This window comes from Patagioenas fasciata, chromosome 19, assembly GCF_037038585.1.
Source record: "Patagioenas fasciata isolate bPatFas1 chromosome 19, bPatFas1.hap1, whole genome shotgun sequence".
In the NCBI taxonomy this organism is placed as follows: Eukaryota; Metazoa; Chordata; class Aves; order Columbiformes; family Columbidae; genus Patagioenas; species Patagioenas fasciata.
Genome location: NC_092538.1, coordinates 8,057,084 through 8,081,600, shown reverse-complemented (window position 1 = coordinate 8,081,600; position 24,517 = coordinate 8,057,084). Strand labels below are relative to the sequence as shown.

At 51.0% G+C, this 24,517-nt stretch overlaps 3 protein-coding genes across 3 annotated transcripts; 2 read left to right on the top strand and 1 right to left on the bottom strand.

Annotated features, from left to right (window-relative positions):
- The first annotated feature begins 1,034 nt into the window (after nucleotides 1-1,034).
- On the top strand, nucleotides 1,035-3,201 carry CHCHD2 (coiled-coil-helix-coiled-coil-helix domain containing 2). Its single transcript, XM_065853482.2, has 4 exons — nucleotides 1,035-1,208; nucleotides 1,697-1,943; nucleotides 2,507-2,669; nucleotides 2,895-3,201. Exons 1-4 carry the CDS (start codon nucleotides 1,159-1,161, stop codon nucleotides 2,903-2,905), a joined length of 471 nt encoding a protein of 156 aa, XP_065709554.1. The 5' UTR covers nucleotides 1,035-1,158; the 3' UTR covers nucleotides 2,906-3,201.
- Nucleotides 3,202-4,868: 1,667 nt separating this feature from the next.
- Nucleotides 4,869-16,473, top strand: PHKG1 (phosphorylase kinase catalytic subunit gamma 1). The gene is made up of 10 exons (XM_065853135.2): nucleotides 4,869-5,210; nucleotides 11,488-11,621; nucleotides 11,901-12,076; nucleotides 12,400-12,454; nucleotides 13,026-13,091; nucleotides 13,311-13,474; nucleotides 14,069-14,159; nucleotides 15,148-15,301; nucleotides 15,399-15,524; nucleotides 16,138-16,473. Exons 2-10 carry the CDS (start codon nucleotides 11,539-11,541, stop codon nucleotides 16,387-16,389), a joined length of 1,167 nt encoding a protein of 388 aa, XP_065709207.1. The 5' UTR covers nucleotides 4,869-5,210; nucleotides 11,488-11,538; the 3' UTR covers nucleotides 16,390-16,473.
- A 760-nt stretch (nucleotides 16,474-17,233) lies between these two features.
- On the bottom strand, nucleotides 17,234-22,183 carry SUMF2 (sulfatase modifying factor 2). Its single transcript, XM_065853189.2, has 9 exons — nucleotides 22,035-22,183; nucleotides 21,533-21,689; nucleotides 20,518-20,632; nucleotides 19,912-19,956; nucleotides 19,551-19,701; nucleotides 18,963-19,018; nucleotides 18,475-18,559; nucleotides 17,786-17,948; nucleotides 17,234-17,461 (listed from the first exon to the last, which is right to left on the bottom strand). Exons 1-9 carry the CDS (start codon nucleotides 22,075-22,077, stop codon nucleotides 17,356-17,358), a joined length of 921 nt encoding a protein of 306 aa, XP_065709261.1. The 5' UTR covers nucleotides 22,078-22,183; the 3' UTR covers nucleotides 17,234-17,355.
- Between the last annotated feature and the right edge of the window lie 2,334 nt (nucleotides 22,184-24,517).

The window sequence follows — 24,517 nt, the reverse complement described above, 5'->3', positions numbered from 1 at the left end:
CAGCACTGCGGGTGTAAGATCAAGATAAACCACCAAACAAATCGTGTGCTAAGTTATTAACGACTGAGTAAGTAGGGATCAAATTTCACAACAGTTCTACCTCTGGTATACGGGGACTTAGGGAGTAAACTCTTAGAGCTATATTTTAATTATATTCCAAGTTATGTGATGTAACATGTGCCCTTCTCCTTATTAAACAGTTCATTCTTTTCTGAAGCTCTGCTGAGGTTCATAACTCACAGCAGCTTCCTCAAATCATCCGTGTTTTGTCTAAAGAACTCCCTCCATTTAACAAAGTAACTGCGGTGGCGCTCACTTTATCATAACAGCTCTGGATATGGCCTCATGATCACATAGCTGAAGCCCTGACTTACACTTTCATTTATTCTCTTCCATTTGCTATTTTTATCATGTTCTCCTCGACTACACAATACCAGTATTTTAAAGCTGTCTTTCGCCATCTGTCTCCAAACTTCCCAGATTTTTTTCTTTTTCTTAAAAACAAAAAAAAAAAAAAAAGCAAGCAGCCACGTTCCTCTGTGTGTGCAGAGCCCTGGGTAGAGCTGGGACAGGGTTCAGCCTTAGCAGAGCAGCCGGTGAGCCTGGTGCTGTCATGAGATATTCTATAGTAAAAGCGTTGAGTAAAACATAATAAGTTAATAAGTTAACTGATAAATACATTTAAAAAGAGAGAAGATTACATGCCAGCCCATGCAGATGGCCGTGTGCACGGGGTTGAAGGCGGCAGGAGGTGCCCTGGCTCCTTCCTGGGGCAGTTTGCGGCAAACCGCAGCTTTTGGGGTGAAACGCAGCGATTCTGTGAGGGGTGTCTCGCGTGCCGCCTCTGGCCTTCTCCAGAGAGCGCGACTCTCGCCGCGCGTTAAAACGCGGTTTATCGGTTTATTTTCACAGAAGCAGCCGCCGCCACCGCTCCCTGCGGCCGCCCTTTCCCGCCACGCGATGGAGGGGGCGTGGCCGATGGAGGAGGCGCGGCCGGCGGCGGAGGCGTGGCCGGCGGAAGCCACGCCCCCGTGTGCCGGCAGTGACGCGGCGCGGGTCGGGTGACCTTCAGAGGCGGCGGCGGGAGGCGGCAGCGGGAGGGCCGCGTTCTCTCTTTTTATTTTCTTTTCCTCCGCTCAGCGAACCTCTCTCGCCGCGATGCCGAGGGGCGGCCGGAGCCGCACGTCCCGCGTGGCGCCCCCCGCCAGGTGAGGGCGGCTTGGACCCTTTTCTCTCGCTCTCCTTCCCCGCCCCCGGGTAGGCCGCAGGCGGCCAAGGCCATTCTGCCATTGCGGGGTTGGGTGGCGCACTGCGGTGGGGAGGGGGGTCCAGCTGCTTTGAGCTCAGGGTGAGCGCTTGGCGGGGATGGGAGTGGATCTCCTCAGCCCTCGCTGGGCGGCAGGGCCCGGCCATCCGGTGCCTGATCATTAAGGCCTTATTTAATCAGCCTTTTTGGGTTATATCTCATTTCCCGCGAAATAACGCGGTCCTTTGGGGCGTGGGGCTGCGACTGGTCCTTAAAACAGCCAAAAAGAAGCCTGTAAATCTTACCCTGTTCATAAATAACAACATTGAGTTCTTGCCATCAACGTGCAGGCTGTAACAAGGAGGAACTGCACATGCTCGTTCCCTGCAACCAGGCGGCCTCTGCCGGTTTGAATTCGATAATATGAGGTTTCTCTTTATGTTCCTGCAGTCGGGCACCACCGATGAGAGCTGCATCACCAGCGCCTGCTGCTCGGGCGCCTGTCCCAGCGGCGGCACCACCTTCTGCCGTGGCTGCTCCTGCACCGAAGCAGCCTGGCCTGATGGCGCAGATGGCGACAACTGCTGCCGGAGTCGCTGTAGGCTCTGCTGTAGGCCATACCATAGGTCATGCGCTTACAGGGGGATTTGGTGGAGGAAGCAGCTCTGAGCCTGCAAGGCCCGATATTACTTATCAGGTAAGAGAGAACATAACTGGACACCAGCTGATGAGGCACAGTTAACTTGTGACATCAGCTCTATGTAACCTGATGTAATTGCTATAAACTTAAAAACCACAGGAGTCACAGCTGGAAAACTGGGGTAGCTGTAGCGATTAAATCTCCAAGGTGACTACCACAATCACTATGAAGTATCTCAAAAGTAGTTCAAAGGGGTGCATGAGTGCATGTTGTTGGGTAGTAGTGGTGTTTTCTGCTGTAGTAGCCCTCTGATTCAGACAGGGCTTCGCTCCAGGTCTACTGCAAGATCTTCTTGTGCTGCTCAAACATTAAGATAATGCTGTTACCTCGTCCAGATGATATCTAGGGTTACCCAAAGTCACCTAAGTGTTTATAACTTGCAAAACTGTTCAGCCTGTGTCATACCGCTGCTGGAAACTTTGTACTTCAGCCCATTATTTATTTTCCATTTAAAAAGCAACCCAGCATTTTGACTAAAACACAGGGAAGAAGTACACAGCAAGCAGTACTGGGGTGGTTTGGCTGTGTAAAGGGACTTATGGAGGTTTTTGCTGTTTCAGGAGCCCCAGGCAGCTCAGCCTGCCTACCAACAGCAGCAGCAGGCACAGTTTGCTCCTTGCCAGTATGAAATGAAACAATTCCTGGAGTGCGCGCAGAACCAGACTGACCTCAAGCTGTGCGAGGGCTTCAGTGAAGTACTGAAGCAGTGCAGGTTTGCTAATGGTAAGTCAACAATGCTACCAGATGGCTACTAAATGAGCTAATTAATAAAATGATTGTGGGAATGTCCTGTGTTTTTCAATCCGTCTGGTAAAGAATGGGGATTGCTACAGAGCACAGCACCGAAGTCAGTTAAAGCAAGTTGCTGTTCTGTTTGGCCTTATAGCAAAGGAGGGCTGGACTGCCTGCTGTTCAGGGATTAACTGTGGTAACTTTCTTACCTTACAGGTTTAGCCTAAGCCTTCAGAACAAGGTTGCTGAAGACCATCTTACAAGAACTGACCTGTGAATGAAAAAAAGCTTCAGTAATAAAGTCTGATATCTTGTTAGTTCACATATTCACGCTATTGTCCTCCTTGTGGCTTGACGCCTGCTGTAGCCGCTGCAGATGTGATAAAACTTAAAACAGCAAATTAACTTCGCACAAGATGAAAGAACGAACAATAAAGTGGAATGAGCTAATTGGGGTTAACCTGTTTGGTGATTGTGTTGAATGTATGTGATACGGTGTCTAAATAAACTTCTCTCACTAGAAGTACCTGGCTTTAGTGGACTTTGGAGTTGAGTCTGCAGGGTGAGCAGGCAAGAGCTGGTTTTGGCAGGATTCTGTCTGCTCACCAGCTGGAGTTACAGGGGTTTGGGAGCACCCCTGGCTCGGTGGGTGCCAGACATCTCCTGCTTGAACGTTTGAAGCCTGCTGCTGGTTGAAATATGCAATGATGAGGAGCACAGCTTCTGACTCCATGCTATTCTGGACGCAGTGAGGCTCAGTTCCCCAAGGGCCTTCTGTTGTACTCTTAAAAACAAACTCTATATTCAGATTCAAGGGGTTCTGAGAACTATTTTCCCTTTGCTCCAAGAGCATCTCTCTGGTTGGCCATTACCTGAGCAAACCAATGTGCTACCAAGCAGCTGTGCAACTCCAAGATGATGCAGTCACGTCAGACTGGCAGTTCCCAGTAACACAAGCAGGGGCTGGAGGGTTTTTCTTCCTCCATCTTGTGGTCGGTGTCCTGGGCTGACACATGAGAAGGTGATGGTGGGTGGTGTGGCCTTTTCCTCCTCCCACCCGGCTTAGACAAGTGACAAAGCTACTGCTGCCGCATGAAGAAAAAATGAATCTCCATTTTAAAAGTATTTAGTGATGCAAAGTGCAAATCTTCCTTTTTCCATTGGAGTGAGCAGCTAGATCCTGCCCTGCTAAAACCCCTAGAGCCTGCAGAGTGAACACCCTCCTGCTCTCCAGTGCTGTCATAAACCCTGTGCTGTAAAGAGGATTGTGAGTACCAGGAAGGTGTGTTCTCACAGGGAAGTGCAGAAGGGAATAACCTTGTACTGAAAAGTGCAATTTCTGTTAAAAATACTTTCATAACATGACCTGTTTTTCCTGAACTGCTTTTGTGCTGTTGGGTATTCTGCTTGTTCCCAAGAGCCCCCACCTCTGACGTGCAGTTCCTAGAAAGGAAAAGCTAAAATCTATATTCAAAATGGGGGACAAGGACACAACTACCTTCACCGGGGCCACCAGCAGCTTAGTTTCTGCTGATCAAGCTCACATCTCAGTTGCCAGGTGCTTCATCCTGGTGGAAAGAAGAAAAAAACCCAGTTTGGGCCAGAAAGGCCTGCACTGGGCTGGTGCAGCAGACAGCCCTACAATACTCTCCCTGAGCAGGCAGGGAGATGGTTTATAGAGTCATAGAATTGTTTGGGTTGGAAGAGACACTTAAGATCATCGAGTGCAAACAAAAACTAAATCTAGCACTAACCTGTGTCCCTGAGAGCCTCATCTCTGCATCTTTTAAACCCCTCCAGGGATGGTGACTCCACCACTGCCCTGGGCAGCCTGTTCCAATGCCCAACAACCCTTTTTGGGAAGAAATCGTTCCCAATATCCGATCTAAACCTCCCCTGGTGCAACTCGAGGCCATTTCCTCTTGTCCTATCACTTGTTACTCGTGAGAGAGACTTTCAGACTTTGGGTAAAGCACAGTGCCGCCAGTGAAACAGTTTACAACTCGCTATGGTTGGAAAGTCAACAGCCCACGCAGGAAAGCCAAGAGGGGGGACCCAGCCGAGTCCCCCCCGTAGCATCACCAGCTGGAAGCGGCTCAGGCACGAATCAATCCGGCGATTCCCCCCGCGCAAGGAAGGGTTAAAGCTCCGGTGCGCCGGGGGAAGTCCCCGACCCTCCGCGCTGCTCCGCTGCTCTTCCGCTTCCCTTCCGCTGCCCGCGGCCGCCGCCAGCCGCTCCTTCCCGCGGGGAAGGGGGCTCCGCGCTCCCCCGTCACCTCCCTTCCAGCCGTGGCCCAACATGCCCCCCCGCCCGCCGCGGCTGCCAAGTCGCTTTGCGCTTTATTTTTGGCTTGGCGGCGGCGGCCAGCGCTGAGCGGCACCTCCCGGGCCCCCGGCTTCGGCTCCCGGACACCCGGCGGCACCTCCCGGGCCCCCAGCGGCAGCTCCCCGGAGCCCAGGCCCTAAGCCCGGCCCAGCCGCTGCCCTTCGCCCGTCCCGGGGAACCGGCGGATCCAGGCTGCCCGCAGCGAGGTGAGGCCGGCGGGGGCGCCCCGCGGGAACCCGGGTTTCGGAAGAAAGCGGCTTCAGGAGGCGGTGCGGGGGGAGGATTTGGGAGCCGAGAGGGGGGTTTAGCTACCCCAGGAAGGTTGATTTCAGGATTATTTTAAGCATTATTATTTCCCCGGGGGCTCCTTGCGGCCGCCAAATCGGGAGGGGTCGGTGCAGAGACCCCCGCCCAGGGTGGGGGAATCGCGGGGACCAGGATGGGGATTTTTGGGGTTCAGTGCCATAACTGGCCTGAAAGCTGACTTGGGCTTGAGCTTTGCAGAGCGATCTCAATCAATATTTGCATGTTATTGGATATTTACCAAGACAAACATTTAAACCCCTGTTGTACAGCAGTGGGGTGACAACGTCCAGCACTGTTAGCATTTATTCCTCTATCTGCCCCAAGACCAACAGCGTCCCCTGATCCCCTTTATCCCCTTCCTTGCTCTCCCATGGAGCTCATACAGCCCTGATAATAAAATCAGCTTCTCCTGTTGGTGCTCCCTGCCAACTGTTTATATAACATCGGGATGTGTTAAACAAACTCCTGGGCTCTTTCCTCCCAGAAGTTGCACAGACCCCCAGCATCACTCCACAGTTGCTCCCCTGCCTCCAGCCCTTCAACACCAACCCCCAGGACTTTGATTTTCAGCTTCCAAAAAAAAGAAAACCCCCAAACTGTTTGTTTCCCCCCCCACTGTGGAGATTTTTTTCCCCTCGATGTTGCTCACAGTATTTCCAAAAGCTAAAATTTTACAAATTAAATCCAACTCATGGCTGCTTAGAAATGCTTCAGCCCTTGTTAGACAGAGACCTAAACCACAGGATCAATCCTGATAACCAGGTCAGGACTGAGACGCATTGATAGTAAGATTTAAATGGACTTAGAGATGCAAACCTACCTGGGAGTGTCCAGGCAGAGCTATTGCCACCTCAGAGAGAAGGGCAAAGGAAAACTCCCAACATCTGGGTTCTCCTGCCCACCTACTGTCCCTCCCCCAGCAGCAAACTGTCAGCCCAAAGTGACAATTTTGCTGCCCGAGCTTATAGGAGCTGCTTTCCACACCAGCTGCTTGGTGTCTGGGTACGTTTGTGGAGCAGCTGGATCGGGACAATCGAGATTTCAACAGTGCCGGGGGCAGGGACAAGCTCAGGGTGTCCAGTTCTCAGGGCATGAAGGGGAAAACGCCAGTGAAAATTAGGGATCGGGACTACTGGTTATTTTGTTTTGCCTTCCTCTATCCCAGAGCTCATGATATTGTCAGACTGTTCTTCCATGTTATACTAAAAAACAAACAGCTGTCCTCAGGCTGGCTCGGCCCCGCCTGACCCCACACAACGCGGCTGTCCCCAGACACTCGATCCCCTGCCTATACCCTGACCCGCCAAGCCCCCCTTGCGACCCATTTTCCCTCCTTAGTCCTTTTCCATTCAACTTTAAACACTGTTTTTTCCTCCTTGTTCTCAGGCAAACTGTTCCAGACAACTTAGTAGAAAAAAAGGCAAGGAGATTGTAGGGCTTCGTAGGGGTCTTTGGGTGGTGCTGGTGTGGGGTGACCTGGGGACCTTCCGACCCCCCTTGGATACCGCTGGCCTTTGTGAGCTTGAGGTGCAGCTCCACCGCTGCCCCCCCCAGTGCTCTCCATGCTCTCCCTACAGCACTTCGGCAGGAGACTCAAAAAAGAATTGGTCCAGTTGCTTTCCCAGGTGGGAGGAACCAAGAGGAGTGTGGTGTAGCCCTTAGCACATGGCAGGAGCTGGAGGACGATGGTTTTGAGGTGCTGGAGCTCTTCCAAAACTTCAGCCCCAGCCAGGCTACAGCAACCCGGTGGGATTTCTCCTTTTCTCAGTGGGATCTCCACAGGGTCCTAAGGGCAAAGCTTTGCGTTTCCAACCAGCAAAATGTCCTGTTTGGTCTGTGGTCCAGTTGTTAGCAATCAGGACACATAACCACGGGCGTAGTTGTATGCGGTGCTTTATTTCAGCACTGGGAAACCAGGGGTTCGCACCCAAAGCTGGCTTCGCCGGTCAGTTTAAGTTACACAGTATTTATACAGTCTATTCACATACATATTCATATATTCATTAAGATACGTAACAGTTATTCAACATTGATTGCAATATCGATTGCAACATCTTGGAACTACTTTGATCATGCGCAGTGTCCTCTGGTGGTCTGTCAGGGGGTCTTCAGGATGAAGTAAGTAGTCTTCATCGCTTCCGTCCTTTTCACCTTTGGGTACTGCACATGCATACTACTCTATAGTTGCATAACTGCTGACTTGTTCTATATTCCAGAGATACTGTATATATTTCTTCTCATTCTATGCATATTTGGGCTAAGATAAAAGCTAGGTTGATAAGAGTATACTCAAATCCCTTACTAGGTAAAACACGATATGCTTGAACATCCCGAAAGGATGAATCAGTTTTGTAACTGTCCCTGAAGGGAACATTTTGTAAAACTGATTCTGTTACTAACATTTCCCCCCTTTGAAAATGCTTTTCTATTCTTAAGACAATGCATTTTCACCTCAATCAACTTCTTTGATTATTGATTCATTTACTACGATTTGATTGGTTATTAGGCAGATGCAATAGTTCGAGTCGCGGCTCTTCATAAGCTGGAGGATTATCAAATATAGGATTAACATAATTCCTACTCAGGACACTGAAAATGCGATTATTCCTAGCATTTGTTTGACTAATTACACGCTTAATACCTACATACAGTAAACAAAGAAGTACAATCACAATTGCAAGTACAACTACACTTTCTAGTAGTGAATGTACCCATCCTCCCAAATTTAAATCAAATTTATTCAACAGAGCTCCTATCCAGCTCTGTTCTGCATCTTGCCTTTCTTCCCAAAAACCTTTCTTAGTTATTCTGGCCAGTCGATCCATTTGCCCGACCAATTTATCAATCATTTCTCTATTCCTATAGGCTGCAATCGGTGCAAAGAAAGATTCTAGTGCCCAGCCGAATTTAACACTGCTTGATGGTTCGTGCCACACATCAGCCTCATTTATTTCTCGTTTATGTCTGACCTGTAAAAGTTCTTGGCTGTTTTTCAAAGGTGACTTTTTCCAAATGGGACATAGTGTTGGCAACCCCAAAGTAATTTCTCTAATTGGTCCTCCCATTGGTAAGTGTGTAGTCCAGGTCCCATCACTTAAGGCCCAAACTAAATGTCCCATACTGCCTATAACTCCTTTACAGTCAATTTTGTCTTTATCAATGCCAATTTTAGAGGCTGCCTGTGAGTCTAAGTGTTTCCGACAAATGCAGCCTGTAATCACTGCCACCTTGACAATGGACAAAGGTATCTCTTTACTATCTGCTTTTCTGTACCAATTTCTGTTTTCTCTTGCTTTCTTTTTAATTCCTGAGTGGCACTCTTAACTATCTCCTCCTTATACTGATCTTGCACTCCCCCTCCATCTGAATACCCCCACATACCAGCTTGTGTAAAACAGATATTCTGTTCTCCCCTAGGGCAGGAGACAGAGCCTACACCGAGTCCACCTTTCCCTGGGTTAGTTGCTACCCATAATTTCTGCCCTTGGATTTCACACTTCTCCAATTTCGTTCTATCATAACATTCAGAGTTAATATGAGCGTGATAGTTTAGAACATATTGGGTTAGTCTTCCTATTCTCACATCCTCGTAGCACTTGGTACAGGGATTGGCCAGGCTAAGTTGGGAACAATAAGTCACCACTCCTAGCAAGAGGATCAGGTCCAGGTTTCTACACCCTCTGCCTCTCTGGCCTACCAGGTTGCAGCTGGCAGCCGAGTTCATCATCTTCTCGGCAGCAAGGGCAGTGTCCCCACCTTTCCTATTTTTGCTGTTAGCGTGGCGACTTCTTATAGTTTCCCAACTCTTGGCCTTCACTTCCTAGGAACAACAGGAGCAACACGGAATTTGATTTCTCTTTCTACACTCTGTTCTTTAATATTGGTAGCAGTGAAGGATATCAGGAGGTCTTGAAACGGACCTTCCTATTATGGTTCCAAAGTTCTCTGCAAAAGACTTCACGTACACGTAACTAAAATGTGGCCTTCTATCGGAGGATATAACAGCTGGAACTCCAAACCTTGGTGTTATTTCATGTATCAATGTTCTAGTCACCCCCTAAACTTTTGCTGTCCTGGTAGGGAATGCTTCTGGCCAACCTGAAAAAACATCAGTTAATACCAACAAATGTTGGTGCCCCCCTTTTCCTGGGAGTTCTGAGAACTCAATTTGCCATTGTGGTCCAGGCCCATTCCCCTTCCCCATTTGACCCATTTCAAGCTTGGGCATATTTTTGGGATTGGTCTGGAGGCAAAGATCACACTGCTGTCACCTGTTTTACAGTGACATATGAATTTCTAGCTCCTGTTTCCCTAATCAAATGTTTGCATAGTGGTTCTACTCCCCCAAATCCTTTCTTATGTTCTTCCCTTACTAAAGGCCAAACTAGATGAAAGGGGACAATAAGTTTTCCCTGGGGAGGGGTGTGAACCCACCCTTCCTTATTATATGATTCCTCTAAATCTATGATGAGTTTCGATTCTCTTTAGTATACTCTGGCTTACGTTTTAAAGAGACCTGCCCGCCAAGGACCAGAGCACTTTCTGTTTTTACCTTTTGCTTAGCCATTTGGTTTGCCCCTCTGTCCGTCAGCCTTTTCTGATTCCGAGCTCGCTTTCTGGTGTGCCTTAATATGCATGGTTGCCATTTTCTTAGGAAGTTGAACTGCTTCCAGTAGTTTCAATATCTCCTCTGCACATTTGATATATTGGCCTTGAGAGTTCAAAAGTCCCTTTTCTTTCCAAATTGCTCTGTGGACATGCACAACCCTCATGGTTAGCTGCTTCCGTTTTCAGAGTTTTCAGTAGGAATGTCTTTTAGATTTAGTCAATTGTATTATGTTGCTTCAATGGTCTCCAGGCAGTCATGATGAACTGGTTCTCCAAAGTTACCACTGAGGAAAGAAGCTGGGTTGACAATGTTAGTGACGATAATTTCTACACCATCTTGTTAGACACTGTGTGGGATACTAACACAGTCATTTTCTGACCCATGGTAAATCTCCAGGCCTCCTGTGTATTCAGTACCACTGCAGCAACTGCTCGCAGGCATCCAGGCCACCCCTTTGCAGTAGTGTCTAACTGTTCGGAGAAATAGGCCTCTGCTCATCGATATGGGCCAAGATCCTGTGCCGATATACCCAAGGCTATTCCCTGTTTCTCGTGAGAGAATAGGAAAAATGGTTTACTCACATCTGGGAGTCCTAGAGCAGGGGCTGACATCGAAGCCTTTTTAAGTTCTTAAAGGCTCGTGTGGCTTCCTTATTCCATTGCAGGTGTTTCTGGTCCATAGGGTCCAGGTCACGCAGTCTCCTTGGTTCTAGTAGTGATTAAAACGTCATCCACATATTGTAGCATCTGTCCCTCATCAGACGAGGCTTCCCAGGATTCAAAATCTTTAGCAAGCTGATTTCCAAATATTGTTGGGCTATTCGTGAATCTTTGTGGCAACACCGTCCATGTGAGCTGGGTTTTACATTTATTTTTAGGGTTCTCTCATTCAAATGCAAGTATTGTCTGGCTGGCTTCATGGAGAGGGAGGCAAAAGAAAGCATCTTTTAAATTTAAAATGATAAACCAAGTCAAATTAGGTGTTAATACTCTCAGAAGGGTGTATGGGTCTGGTACCACTGGGTAGAGGTCCTCAGCTATTTTGTTTATAGCTCGTAAGTCCTGAACCACCCAATATGACCCGTCTGGCTTGCGGACAGGCAACATAGGGGTGTTATAACTGGACTCACATTCCTTTAATAACCCCATTTGCAGGAATTTCTCTATTACTGGCCGAATTCCTACTTCTGAACCTGGGTCAGAAGGTGTGTATCTAAGGGGGAATCCGCGTACTCTGTGCGCGTTACACACACCCGAGCAGCCCAGCAGGAACGGGCCAGGGGGCGACTGCACCCCCGCTTCATTCCCGTGGGCGGCGAGCCCGGAGGAGAGGAGCTGAGCTCCAGCTCCAGCAGCCACCGCTCTCCTCCCCCCTTTTTCCACCGCTTTAACAGGCACTCAGCTTTTCACCCTTTTTTTTCTTTCCTCACATTTTGTAAAACTCATTCTGTTACTAACACAGTATCATCATCCTCCTCCTCCTCCCTCCTGGATGTTTTCTCCTCTGGAAAGGATCGAGGTCCCTGCCCGGTGCAGTGAGTGCCCATCCGCGCTCTTTTCTCCTTGCAGCCCTGTTCTGCTGGCAGACGAGCCCGGAGTGTTGCCAGACAGGAGCCAGAGATGACCAAGGAGGAAGATTTACCAGACTGGAACTCATCCAAGGAGTTCTATGAAAAATATGAGCCGAAGGAGGTTTTGGGCAGGTAAAGCTTGTTTTTGGCAAACTGTGGTTTCACCTACTCCTGTACCTGAGAAAAACAGCATCCCCTGGGAACCCAATGTGAACAAGGCCCATGGCAGCATGGGGCTAAAAATAGCATGAAAAACCATCTTGCATCAGCTCAAAAACTTCTGCCCCACCACAACAAAGCAAAACCCACTCGCACGTGAAAACACCAACCAGCCCAGCGCCCATGGCTGGTGAAGTCAGGCTGGACGGGGAGGAATGGAAACCCCCATCTTGTCTGTGTTGTCCCTGGCAGGGGGGTGAGCAGCGTTGTCCGTCGGTGCATTCACAAAACCACCCGGCAGGAGTACGCCGTGAAGATCATTGACATCACCGCGGGGAACATATCGCCCAAGGAGGTGCAGGAGCTGCGAGAAGCCACCGCCAAAGAGATCGACATTCTCCGGAAAGTCTCAGGCCACCCCAATGTCAGTAAGTCCAGCTGTGGGCATCGGAGCAAGAGGGTTTTCTGCCCCACTTCTTCTTCACGGTGTCCCCAAGAAGGGGTTTTGGGGTGAAATCCCTGAAGGGTCAGACCTCTGATGGTCGTAACATGATTCAGGGCACCTGATCAAAGCATCATTTGCTTTACCTCTGCACAAGTGCCACCAGTGCCCAGGTCATCTCCCAACCAAAATACTAATGAAGATCAACTCCTCATTAATTCAATTAGCAATTAGATCAACACTTTTTAGTCCATTAATGAACAGGAACATGCTATGCACTGTGCTCACAGCCCCTGTGTTCTATTGCAGTCCAGCTGAAGGACAGCTACGAATCCAGCACCTTCTTCTTCTTGGTGTTTGACCTGTAAGTACCAGCTGCCCGTCTCCCCAAGCCCATTCCCATTCTGCAGGCAGCCACCAATGCTCACCCCAACTTTTTATGGCCTAAAAAGGGGACAAACAGCTCTTGCTTGAGGTAGAAATGAACCTCGATTGCTGTGAGCTGGCTCACTGCAGCCTGGCCAGCAGCGTTTCCCCTCCGTCAGCGGCTCAGCACTGCTCAGGTTTCCCCATAACCTTTGGCAGGAGCTGTTGTGCATCCCTGTGGGTTATTTATATGCTGGGTGGGACCAGGCTGCATGTGACACTGTGACTTCTGACACGGGGCGGCAGCGGAGGGGGATGGCACCGGGAGAGCCCCGTCCCTGTCCCATCCAAAAACCTGTCCTCTATGGGAACAGCCTTTCCTCCTCCTGCCTGATGTTTTTGCAGCAATATGTAGGCGTTTTTACCCACAAGCTGGCTTGTCACTTTGTGCAGTGGGTGCCCTAGAGCTGTCAGGACTCAGTGACCCCCCCATTGATTCTCCCCACGGGCTCGGGGCTGGTTTGCCATTGCAGCTCAGCTGCTGCCTCTGTTTTCCCTCCCACGTGCAGGATGAAGAGAGGGGAGCTCTTTGACTACCTCACCGAGAAAGTCACCTTGAGTGAGAAGGAAACCAGGTAAGGCCAGATGCAGAGGGCTGAAAATCACACTGCAGCAGCTGAGCGCAGGTTTGAAAGCTGACCTGGCAGCCAGCACAGCGCCCACGGGCAAAACTGCACCCCGGGCTGTGCCCAGAGACGGGGGCTCAGCTGCACAGTCCCTGTCACTGTCCCCATCCTCGGGGGATGGTGCCGGTGGGTGTTGGGGTCAGGAGAGCCGCTGTCACCCGCCCCCAGGAAGATCATGCGCGCGCTGCTGGAAGTGATCCAGTACCTCCACTCCATCAACATCGTCCACCGGGACCTGAAGCCAGAGAACATCCTCCTGGATGACGACATGAACATCAAGCTGACGGACTTTGGCTTCTCCTGCCAGCTGCGCGAGAACGAGAAGCTCAAAGGTAGGAAGATGGCGAGGCGGGCACAATGCCAGGCTGGCCCGTGGCCGGTAGAGCCAGCCTGTTGCTGCAATGCCCAGGGTGAGTCGGTGGAGTCTCTCCATCCCTGGATTCTCCCTGGGGGCAGTCTCACTGCCATGGGTGCACATTGGTGCCTCTTGGCTTGGGGTGCCCTCCTGCTGGCACACGAGCCCGGCTCTGCCAGTGGCACGGCCTCCACACTGCACTCCTTACCGTGAACACGTTGCTGCCCGTTAGGAAAACCATCCTGTTCTTCCCACTGCCTTTCTCCCCAAGCTGACCCTCATTGCCCATCCATTTACTGCCCAACATTAAAGTTTCTCCCCAACTCCTACCCTGCAAAGAGCCCCAGATCCAACAACAAGCGTCGCCCCCATCGCTCTCCTCACTCCCATTTTAGCCTGTATAACCCACCAAGAGAAGTGACCAGCGAGACACACACAGGTTGCAGTTATCCCTGCAAGTGCCACCGCTGCAAAGATCCCACCTGGGATCCAGATCCCCTCACCGACTGCTCGGGGGACAACACCAACCGTCCCGAGCGGCTCAGGGGGATGCTCTGCCCTGTCTTTGCAGAGATCTGTGGCACCCCTGGCTACCTGGCCCCCGAGATCCTGCAGTGCTCCATGGACGATGAGCACCAAGGCTACGGGAAGGAGGTTGATATGTGAGTGAGATGCTTTCCTTCCCACCTCACCCTGCTCCTAAAACACACATGGTCTGAGGCACAGCAAGAGTTGTGCAGATGGGGACCAATGAGTGTTTGGAAGAAATTAATTAATGCACCGAAAAACACGCTTTGGGGGCTGTGAGGGGCTGTCCTGGTGAGCAGGGGCTCTGGCACAGAGCTGGGGGAGAAGCAGCCTGGGGACGAGCCCATGTCCTCGCTTTGCCCTGTCAGTGCAGAAAAGTCACCCCAGGGCTGGGTCCAAGGTCCAGCAGTTTTTCAACACACCCCATAGCAAGACACAAGGCCAAGGCAGCCCCTGAGAGAGCGCCCGGCTCAGGAAAGCCACTCAGAGCCCAGTCTGAGCCCTGCAGGGACTTTGCCACCATTTCTGGTGGCTTCAGGCTCAGGTCTACAGAGCTGAGAGCTGTAATGAACCACTTGAGACATATCAGGGCATTTCAGCCCCTTTTCAGTTTAAATACCTCCATTAAGCCCAGCACCAGGATGCTTTGCAAATCTGAACTGAGACAGCCCAGAGCATCCAGCTTTGCTGGCACCGCCACATCCCACCCTCCCACATCCTCCCGTAAAATCCCCAAGAAAGGTAAATGCCACCAGTTTACAGCATCCATGAGCACAGCTCCACATCAGCTCAACACAAAAACCCAAAACTGCTCCCAACAGCAAAGCAGCTTCTGCTCCTTATTAACCATCAGGACTACTGAGCTCCAGCAGTGAGCTCAGCCTCCCTCATCATCAAACGCCCTGAGCTGGATGTGACCCACAACGATCATTGAGTCCAACTCCTGCCCCTGCATAGGACAACCCCAAAAATCACACTGTGTGAATTCAGACACCACCCAGGGCAGCGCCCTGGTTTTCTAGGGTGGCAAAGCCCAGTGTGTCCCAGCTCGGGGGGACACAGGTCTGTGTGGGTGTCCCCGTGGTGCTGCTGGGGCTGGAGGGTCCCACTGGCTGCCCGCAGGTGGAGCACCGGGGTGATCATGTACACCTTGCTGGCCGGCTCGCCGCCCTTCTGGCACCGCAAGCAGATGCTGATGCTGCGGATGATCATGAACGGGGACTACCAGTTCGGCTCCCCAGAGTGGGACGACCGCTCAGACACCGTCAAGGACCTGGTAGGTGCTTGGGGATGGGAAAAGCTTTTTTTGGGGGGGGGGCGGGGCGATTGCAGATACCTGAGACAGCCCTGGTTGATTTGGTGCCCTGGTGCAGATCTCCCGGTTCCTGGTGGTGGACCCGCAGCAGCGGTACACGGCCGAGGAGGCGCTGGCACACCCCTTCTTCCAGCAGTACGACGTGGAGGAGGTCCGGCACTTCAGCCCCTTCCGCAAATTCAAGGTGAGCTTGGGGAGGGGGGTGTCTGTGCACCCCGATCCTCAGCCCCGGAGCTGCAGGAGCCGGGCGGTGGGATGGGTTTCCCAGCTGAACTGGGAGAAACTGGGAGTTCAAACCACCCAGGCTGGTGGATCTGGGCTGGATGCAGCAGTCTGGGTGGGGACCCTTCTCCGAGAGCTGTTTAATTTACTTCCTGGTATTTCTTGAGGGCTTTTTCACAGAAGGGAGTTAAATAAGAAAAGGGGAAAGCCTGCCTAGCCCCCACATCATTAAAAAAATACTTCTAAGGGGAAATTAATGAGCTTGACATCACATAGGTGCATCAAATGATGCAAAAGTTGATAAAACAGAGAAATCCTTTCCCTATAGCTGGATGTGAAGGCAGCACAAGGGTACCCAAAGTGGCATTAGGTGACACATTTGGGCCTGGCCCACAGTTTTAACTTAAGGGCACACTTGGAGAAAGCCCGTACCGCTCACACGGGACTAAATACCCCTGCCAGGAGCTGGGCTCCCTCCCGCCTCCTCCACATCCACGTGGGATGCGCTGGGGCCGATCCGGTCCTGTTGTGAGCTTGGCCACGAATTCCAACGTGTTCCCGTTCCCGTGCTGCAGGTGATCTGTCTCACTGTCCTGGCGTCCGTCCGTATTTACTACCAGTACCGGCTGGTGAAGTCGGTCACCAGGGAGCTGGTGGTGCGGGACCCCTACGCCCTGAAGCCCGTCCGCAAACTGATCGACGCCTGCGCCTTCCGCACCTACCGGCACTGGGTGAAGAAAGGGGAGGCGCAGAACAGAGCCGCCCTCTTCGAGAACACCTGCAAGGCCATTTTGCTGACCCTGGCAGCCGAGGAGGAGCTGTTTTGAGCGCCGCTGCGTAAAACCGATGAGTTTGCTTAGAGTTAAGGCGAGTAAAATCTTTGAGAAAAAAAAAAGAACAACCAGTGGTTTCTTTTGCCTTTTCTTTCACCGGCCTCAGGGCAGGTGCAAATGCAAACCCAGAGGATGGCTGCGATTTTCCCCTTTGGGTTGGGAAAGATCCTTAAGATGGAGTCCAGCTGTTAACCCAACACTGTCACTACCCCACGTCCCTGAGAACCTCACCTCCGTGCCTGTTCAACCCCTCCAGGGATGGTGACTCCACCACTGCCCTGGGCAGCCTGTTCCAATGTCCGACAGCCATTTCCATAAAGAAATTGTTCCCAATATCCAACCTCAACATGGAAAGTTACACGTGCATATGTGCACGGAAATATAAATACACTCGCAATCCTGCGAGAAGTTTTATTCACCCCCGTGGCGGCAAGGCAGGTGGAGTCTCCATCCCGGCGAGGGGCTCTCGGTGGCAGCCTCTCGCTCGTGCTCCCAGAGACCCGCGACAATGGACGGAGTCTCGATGAGAGTCCCGTTTTGATTGGCTGATCAGATCTGACTGGGCATTCTAGAAGCTTCTCTGCACCCCCACTCTGGCTGTGGGTGCCCCTGAAGCCTCCAAACGTCCCCCACACTGATCGCAGGTGCCCAGCGACTCCCTGGCCCTGAGCGCTCCCTTCTCCTAATGGCCCTGGCCAGGGTGCTCTGGGGCCAAACAAAAGCAGCTGTTAGCCTCAAGTAGCAGAGGGAGAGGGAGATGTGTCTACTCCTTCCATACTGAAGGAGGGGGGCCATTCCAAATCACCACTCATGCTGGATGCCCCAGTGAGGAGAGGAGTTTTAGCTGAAAGTATTTATTTTTAATTTTTAAAACTGTCTGGGTTTAATGGACGTGGCTGCTGGGGGATACTGTTCATCTCCACAGGAGAAAATGCCTTTGGGTCTTCCCGAGTGAGCTCCTCAGAGCTCGGGTCTGGTCCGGTGTTTCTCGGCTGTGCCGGGGGGGACGTCGGCAGCGCAGCGGAAACTGAGGTTGTCGGAGGCCGAGTCCGGTGTGTTCCCCATTCTCAGAGGGAAAAGAGACACAACGTCACGGATCCTTCTTAGTCAACGCTTCCACCATGTAATGTGACCTAGACTAGAAACATACTCCACTTCCCTTGAATAGCTTCAAGAAAAGCATTGAATCCCAAATACTTGATGGAAAATACACATCATTTGAGCAGTAATTCTTTCTAGCAGCAAAATTTTTAGCACTAGTTGTAGCCTGTTTTCCTAACTGCTTCTCAGAAAAAAAATGACTGACAAAAGTCTTAAAAACCCCCTTCCAAATAAAACCAAGCCAGAAGAAATCACTGCAAATCAGTGCCCGGACATCGCCCGGGCCTACCTGGTAGTCACGAGAGCTTTATGATTTGCAGACCCATCGGCGGTGTCGATCCACGAGGCGCCTCTCAGCACCTGCATTTTCTGAGCACGCTGCCTCGACAGCCCCGGGCTCGTGTACTCGGACGCCGTCCACTCCCACGTGTTCCCCAGCAGGTCGTAGAGCCCTGAGACACAGAGACAAATGTGCGAGAGCGCATCTGCAAGGGTTGCAAAAGCACTTTGGTGTACGGGACGGGACACAACATTCAAAGCATCGCTCCAACAGCATGGTTTAATGGCAAGATTGGGAATTGGAAGCTGTTTTTTGTGTTGCAAACTACCAGCGGCTCACAAGTCTCACATTTAAATGTGCCTGGTTGCTTCCCACCTGTGTGAGGGCACGGCCTCTGCTGCCCTCCAAACAGCGCGCTTGGGACTTTCAGGTAAATCACACCAAAGTGCAAAATAACTGACTTGTAATTAGGAGCAGGGGATAGTTTGGCGCATTGAAGTGCACCAGGTGCATGTCAGCCAACTCCAGTAACAACCACCAGCGGTTTTGCTGGGTTTGGTGTTTCTATCAAGATGCTGACATGATCCCATGTCATATTAGAAACCTTGCTATAATTATGGGATTTCATAATTAGCATTGAAAGGGTGTTAGGAAGAGATGCCATCCCCAAAACCAGGGCGGGGGTGTCTGCTCCGTACCATAGCTGTTCTGAGGAGGGAACGCTGCCACCGGCGAGACGCCGTGATACCCGTCGTCAGCCGTGTCCACCCTCGGGAACTCGCCCTGCGGGAAGAAGACCGCTCCAAGACCCATCACAGAGACAACACAAAGTCCTGCTCTTCACAGGACCACGTTACACTGAAATAATGCGAATAACTCTGTTGCAAATTAACTCCACGCAGCATTCCTGGCTGAGAGAGGAGAACACCTAAAGTTCTTCCAAGACAACCTCCCTTGCAAACAAAGTTATGTATGAACTTTAGGTTATGAGTGAATTTTTGGAAGCATTGAAATCCCAGTTTTCCCTCTATGGCTATCTGGGATAACCCACCAGGAGCTGAATTTCGGACCCCACGTTGCTTGCCAGGACCACGGCGCCTGCTCAGGCAGCCACATGCTCTGTGGTCCAGTTAAACTCCACCCTCGGCAGAGCTCAGCATAGATGGGATGATTTTTAGGATCTTACCTGCCACAGGTTTGTACGGTTCGGCTGAAACTTGTTCCCCCAGGGATAGACCCTTCCTGCCAAGAAGGAAGAGACACCGTCACCCCTGTGTCCCTCTGGTCTTTGCGTTTGCCTATTTTTAACCAGGTCTTTATGACCATCCTTTTCTGCTCAGCTTGGGACACTGAGAGGGGTTTCTATGAACGGGGCTTGTTGGTCTAAGCCCTACAGATGCTGCAAAGGAGGCGAGGAGAGATGGGAATCAGTGTCAGCTCCTGCCAGGGAGTCCCACGATCCCCACAGTGATCCCCGCACCAATGTGTGTGTGTTGGGGGTCGCTCTGTGCCCAAACCACTGATACGTTTAGCTAGCAGAAATGATTTGTTTAAGAAGATGCATTAAGATCTTAGATAAGCCTCTTCTTCCTGTATTATTATTATTGTTGTTATTACTATTACTACTACAACTACCAATTTGACTTCCAGGCCAAAAGCGGCAGTTCAGCCCCACAGATTAACCTCTGAAAACATCCCTGGATGGAGGTTTGGATCTGGTAGAACTAATTACTCGATGCCTGTTTGGAGGAAGGTCAGAGCCTGCAGTACGTACGCTCCAGCCCTCCCCGGGCAGCGAATTCCCACTCCTCCTCCGCCGGGAGCCTCTTCCCCTTCCAGGCACAGAACGTCTGCGCGTCGTTCCAGCTCACGTGCAGCACCGGGTAATCCAGCCTGTCCTTTATGCTGGAGCCAGGACCCGAGGGCTGGGAGGAGGAATCACATTGAACAGATTTTTTGATGAATTTTTCAATTAAAAAGGGAGTAACGGACAGAACAGAGCGAGGCAGGGAATGTGCAGCAACCAGAGATGCTATTTCCCCCCTTCCCCATTTTCAGTGGATAAGGTTCAGCACACACCAACACATCCACACTGCCAGCACAGAGAGGACTCACCACACCGGGTCTGTACTCACTTGTCGCCAAAAAGCCTTCTCGATGGGCAGCCACCATGGGGCAGACTGGGAAAAGAAATGACGCCACATTAAAGCTCAATGGCAACACCCTTTCCCCCCCACCCCGACACCATCCAACGGCAGCGTGTGTAAATAAGAGCGTCTGTTAGTCTGGAAAGGGTTAAATGCCGCAGTTTGAGCTGGGTTGTCGCAGGTATTTTACTAGTGCTTTCCAACAGAGGAGAGGCATTTGCTTTTAAAAATGAAAAAATATCAAGAAGCCCATGCTGCTTAGTTTTCTATTCCAGGGTTTGATTAATAAAGTACTTTGAAATGTGCTTTGCTCTCTCCCAGCTCACCCGCTCATCTCGGGAGTCCTGTCCAACAGTGTTTGGAGAGGATGTAAACAGGGAAGGGCCATAAATCAACCCAGGCTCAACCCAGCTGTTTAGTTTCAAGAGCAAAACAACCCAAGACTAAATTAAAAACCGCTGAGAATGGCCAAACTCTGCACACAGAGGGAGCTGCTCCGCAGCAGCAAAGCAACATTGGCAAGGGTCTTTTTTAATTAAAGCAGAGAGGTCAGAAATACCAGCACTGAAACACCCCCGGGGGGTTCAGATTTACCTCCAGCTTTTGGGTGACTTTTTTTTTCAGCTCTTCAGATACAAAATCTTCAAAGACGAAGCTCCAGCCAAACACTTCTGCTTCTGTTTTGTATTTCTTTTCTCTGACAAACTCCCTGGCACAAACACAACACGCTCAGGGGTCTGGGTGAGAGTTCTGCAAGAGTCCCACCGCCAAATACAGTATGCACAGCAACAAAATCCCTTAAGAGCCATTAAAACCTACGGCTGCTGTTAGTTAAATGTCCCCAAAATGCACATAAATGTCACATACTGTGAATAATCTCATCCTGCTCCTGTCCCGTTTGTTTCCCCATTACTGTGTGGTGCTGGGCAGTTACTGGCGTGTGGAAATGTTTTAACCAAGAGCTCAGCCAGGCAAATAAATTCATTTTGCCCAGTGCAGTTACTGGTGCTTTGTAAAGGGGCTTCCATGAAATATGGGAGGAGTGGGCCCCTATTTACAAATGGGAAGGGAACCTATAGGAGCCTAAAATCTGAAATAGTACAGTACAGCTGTATTAATAAGATAAAGACGCACACAGAGGTTTGCAAGGAAAATCGGAAAAGGAAAAATAGGGAGAAGGAAAAAGGAAAACGGAAAAATAAAATTTAAAAAGAAAAAATGAAAAAGGAAAAAGGAAAAAAGAAAATAGAAAAAGAAAAAAAGGAAAATGAAAAAGAAAAAAGAAAAAGGGAAAAATGAAAAAGAAAAAAGAAAAGGGGAAAAAGGAAAAAGAAAATTAAGGGAAAAGAAAAAAGTGGGGAAAAGGATAAAAGGGAAAAAGGGAGAAAAAAGACAAAAAATGATAACACAAGCTGCATGTCTGCAAGCTGCTCTGGCAAGATGCTTCAGCTTGCACCTGGAGAAGGGATTTATTACTGACAGACACATTTTTGGCTCTAAGGAAGTGCTGGGAGCACCCAGGCATTGGCTTTCGGACCCAAGCAGCCCCAAGCCCCAGCACCAGCCCCCAGTCCCCCCGAGAGCCGAGTGGAGCCGGACCCGCTCCCACCTGAAGTCCCGGTTGGTGACGGGGTGCTTGTCGATGGCGAACGGCTCCACCGTCACCTCCCGGCCGGGCCGCTCTCCGTCCCTCTGCTCCAGCGAACCGGGCCCCATCCAGAACCTGCCGCCGGGCAGCTGCACCATGCCGTCCTGCACCCCCAGCGCTGGAAGTGAAGGCATTCACTGTGAGGAATTTCATTTGTAAACACGACCGCGCAGGACAGCACGTGTTATATGCCAGAAAGTCGCTTTTATGTGCCTGAGGTAGGATGCAATATAGCGGCTATGATTAGCATTTGTATAGGTCTGTATTTTTTTGATTACAAGCTATTTAAAAGTCACATTCTCAGTGTATCTCCTGGGAAAGGGACGGCCCCACTGGGTTAAACCAGCGAGGCAGCTCCTCTGCGATGAGAAGGAAGGGAACCGATGCAGGGAGAAACAAGAGCGATTTTTCCGGCTTCCCTGCCGGGAGATGCAGGAGCGGCAAAGGCGGCTCTGCCCCTCACCCAGCGCCCAGCACCCGGCCAGGAGAACCAGCCCCGGCCCCATGGCCCCGGCAGCAGCGGAGGGATCGGGCAGGGACGGGGAGGCACCGGCGGAACCGCTGGGCTGTGACCCAGAAGCGCTGCGGGATTCCGGGAAGTGGTTCCGGGCCCTTCCCCGCCCAGACCCGCCTCCTCCGGGGCGCTACTTAAAGGAGGCTATTCTATTCTATTCTATTCTATTCTATTCTATTCTATTCTATTCTATTCTATTCTATTCTATTCTATTCTATTCTATTCTATTCTATTCTATTCTATTCATTTTAAAGAAAACGGATGATTCTGTAACACGGGAATTGCACATGAAGGTTGAAAAGCATTTTGCCTCCGCACATGGGGGATTCAGCCTGGAGAACATGAGGCTGAGGGGAGACGTTGTCACTCTCTGCAACTGCCTGGAAAGAGGTTGGAGCGTGGTGGGTGTCCGGCCCTGCTCCCAAAGAACCAGCGATAGGACAGAAAACGGCCTCAAGTTGCCCAGGGGAGGTTGAGGTTGGATATTGGGAACAATTTCTTTATGGACAGGGCTTGGGGGTGAACTCCCTGAAGGGTCAGACCTCTGATGGTCGTAACATGATTCAGGGCACCTGATCAAAGCATCATTTGCTTTACCTCTGCACAAGTGCCACCAGTGCCCAGGTCATCTCCCAACCAAAATACTAATGAAGATCAACTCCTCATTAATTCAATTAGCAATTAGATCAACACTTTTTAGTCCATTAATGAACAGGAACATGCTATGCACTGTGCTCACAGCCCCTGTGTTCTATTGCAGTCCAGCTGAAGGACAGCTACGAATCCAGCACCTTCTTCTTCTTGGTGTTTGACCTGTAAGTACCAGCTGCCCGTCTCCCCAAGCCCATTCCCATTCTGCAGGCAGCCACCAATGCTCACCCCAACTTTTTATGACCTAAAAAGGGGACAAACAGCTCTTGCTTGAGGTAGAAATGAACCTCGATTGCTGTGAGCTGGCTCACTGCAGCCTGGCCGGCAGCGTTTCCCCTCCGTCAGCGGCTCAGCACTGCTCAGGTTTCCCCATAACCTTTGGCAGGAGCTGTTGTGCATCCCTGTGGGTTATTTATATGCTGGGTGGGACCAGGCTGCATGTGACACTGTGACTTCTGACACGGGGCGGCAGCGGAGGGGGATGGCACCGGGAGAGCCCCGTCCCTGTCCCATCCAAAAACCTGCCCTCTGTGGGAACAGCCTTTCCTCCTCCTGCCTGATGTTTTTGCAGCAATATGCCTCTTGGGTCGGGGTGCCCTCCTGCTGGCGCACGAGCCCGGCTCTGCCAGTGGCACGGCCTCCACACTGCACTCTTTGCCATGAACACGTTGCTGCCCGTTACGAAAACCATCCTGTTCTTCCCACTGCCTTTCTCCCCAAGCTGACCCTCATTGCCCATCCATTTACTGCCCAACATTAAAGTTTCTCCCCAACTCCTACCCTGCAAAGAGCCCCAGATCCAACAACAAGCATCACGCCCATCGCTCTCTTCACTCCCGTCGCTCTCCTCACTCCCATTTTAGCCTGTATAACCCACTAAGAGAAGTGACCAGCGAGACACACACAGGTTGCAGTTACTCCCTGCAAGTGCCACCCCTGCAAAGATCCCACCTGGGATCCAGATCCCCTCACCGACTGCTCGGGGGACACCACCAACCGTCCCGAGCGGCTCAGGGGGATGCTCTGCCCTGTCTTTGCAGAGATCTGCGGCACCCCTGGCTACCTGGCCCCCGAGATCCTGCAGTGCTCCATGGACGATGAGCACCAAGGCTACGGGAAGGAGGTTGATATGTGAGCAAGATGCTTTCCTTCTCACCTCACCCTGCTCCTAAAACACACGTGGTCTGAGGCACAGCAAGAGTTGTGCAGATGGGGACCAATGAGTGTTTGGACGATTCTGTAACACAGGAATTGCACGTAAAGGTTGAAAAGCATTTTGCCTCTGCACATGGGGGATTCAGCCTCGAGAACAGGAAGCTGAGGGGAGACGTTGTCACTCTCTGCAACTGCCTGGAAAGAGGTTGGAGCATGGTGGGTGTCCGGCCCTGCTCCCAAGGAACTCAAGCAATAGGACAGAAAACGGCCTCAAGTTGCCCAGGGGAGGTTGAGGTTGGATATTGGGAACAATTTCTTTATGGACAGGGCTGTCGGGCATTGGAAGAGGCTGCCCAGGGCAGTGGTGGAGTCACCATCCCTGGAGGGGTTCGAAAGATGTGTAAATGAGACTCTTAGGGACACGGTTTAGTGCCAGGGTTGGGTTAACACTTGGACTCAATGATCTCAAATGTCTTTTAGAACCAAAATGATTATAAAGAGGGTCTTGCTACTGAGGCCACCAAAACCACCACCACCCTTGTAGCATGCAAAATTTCACAGCAAAAGCTGCATATCACTAGTTGTTCATAAATACTTCAAAGCAGCAGAAACACTTAAAAATCTGC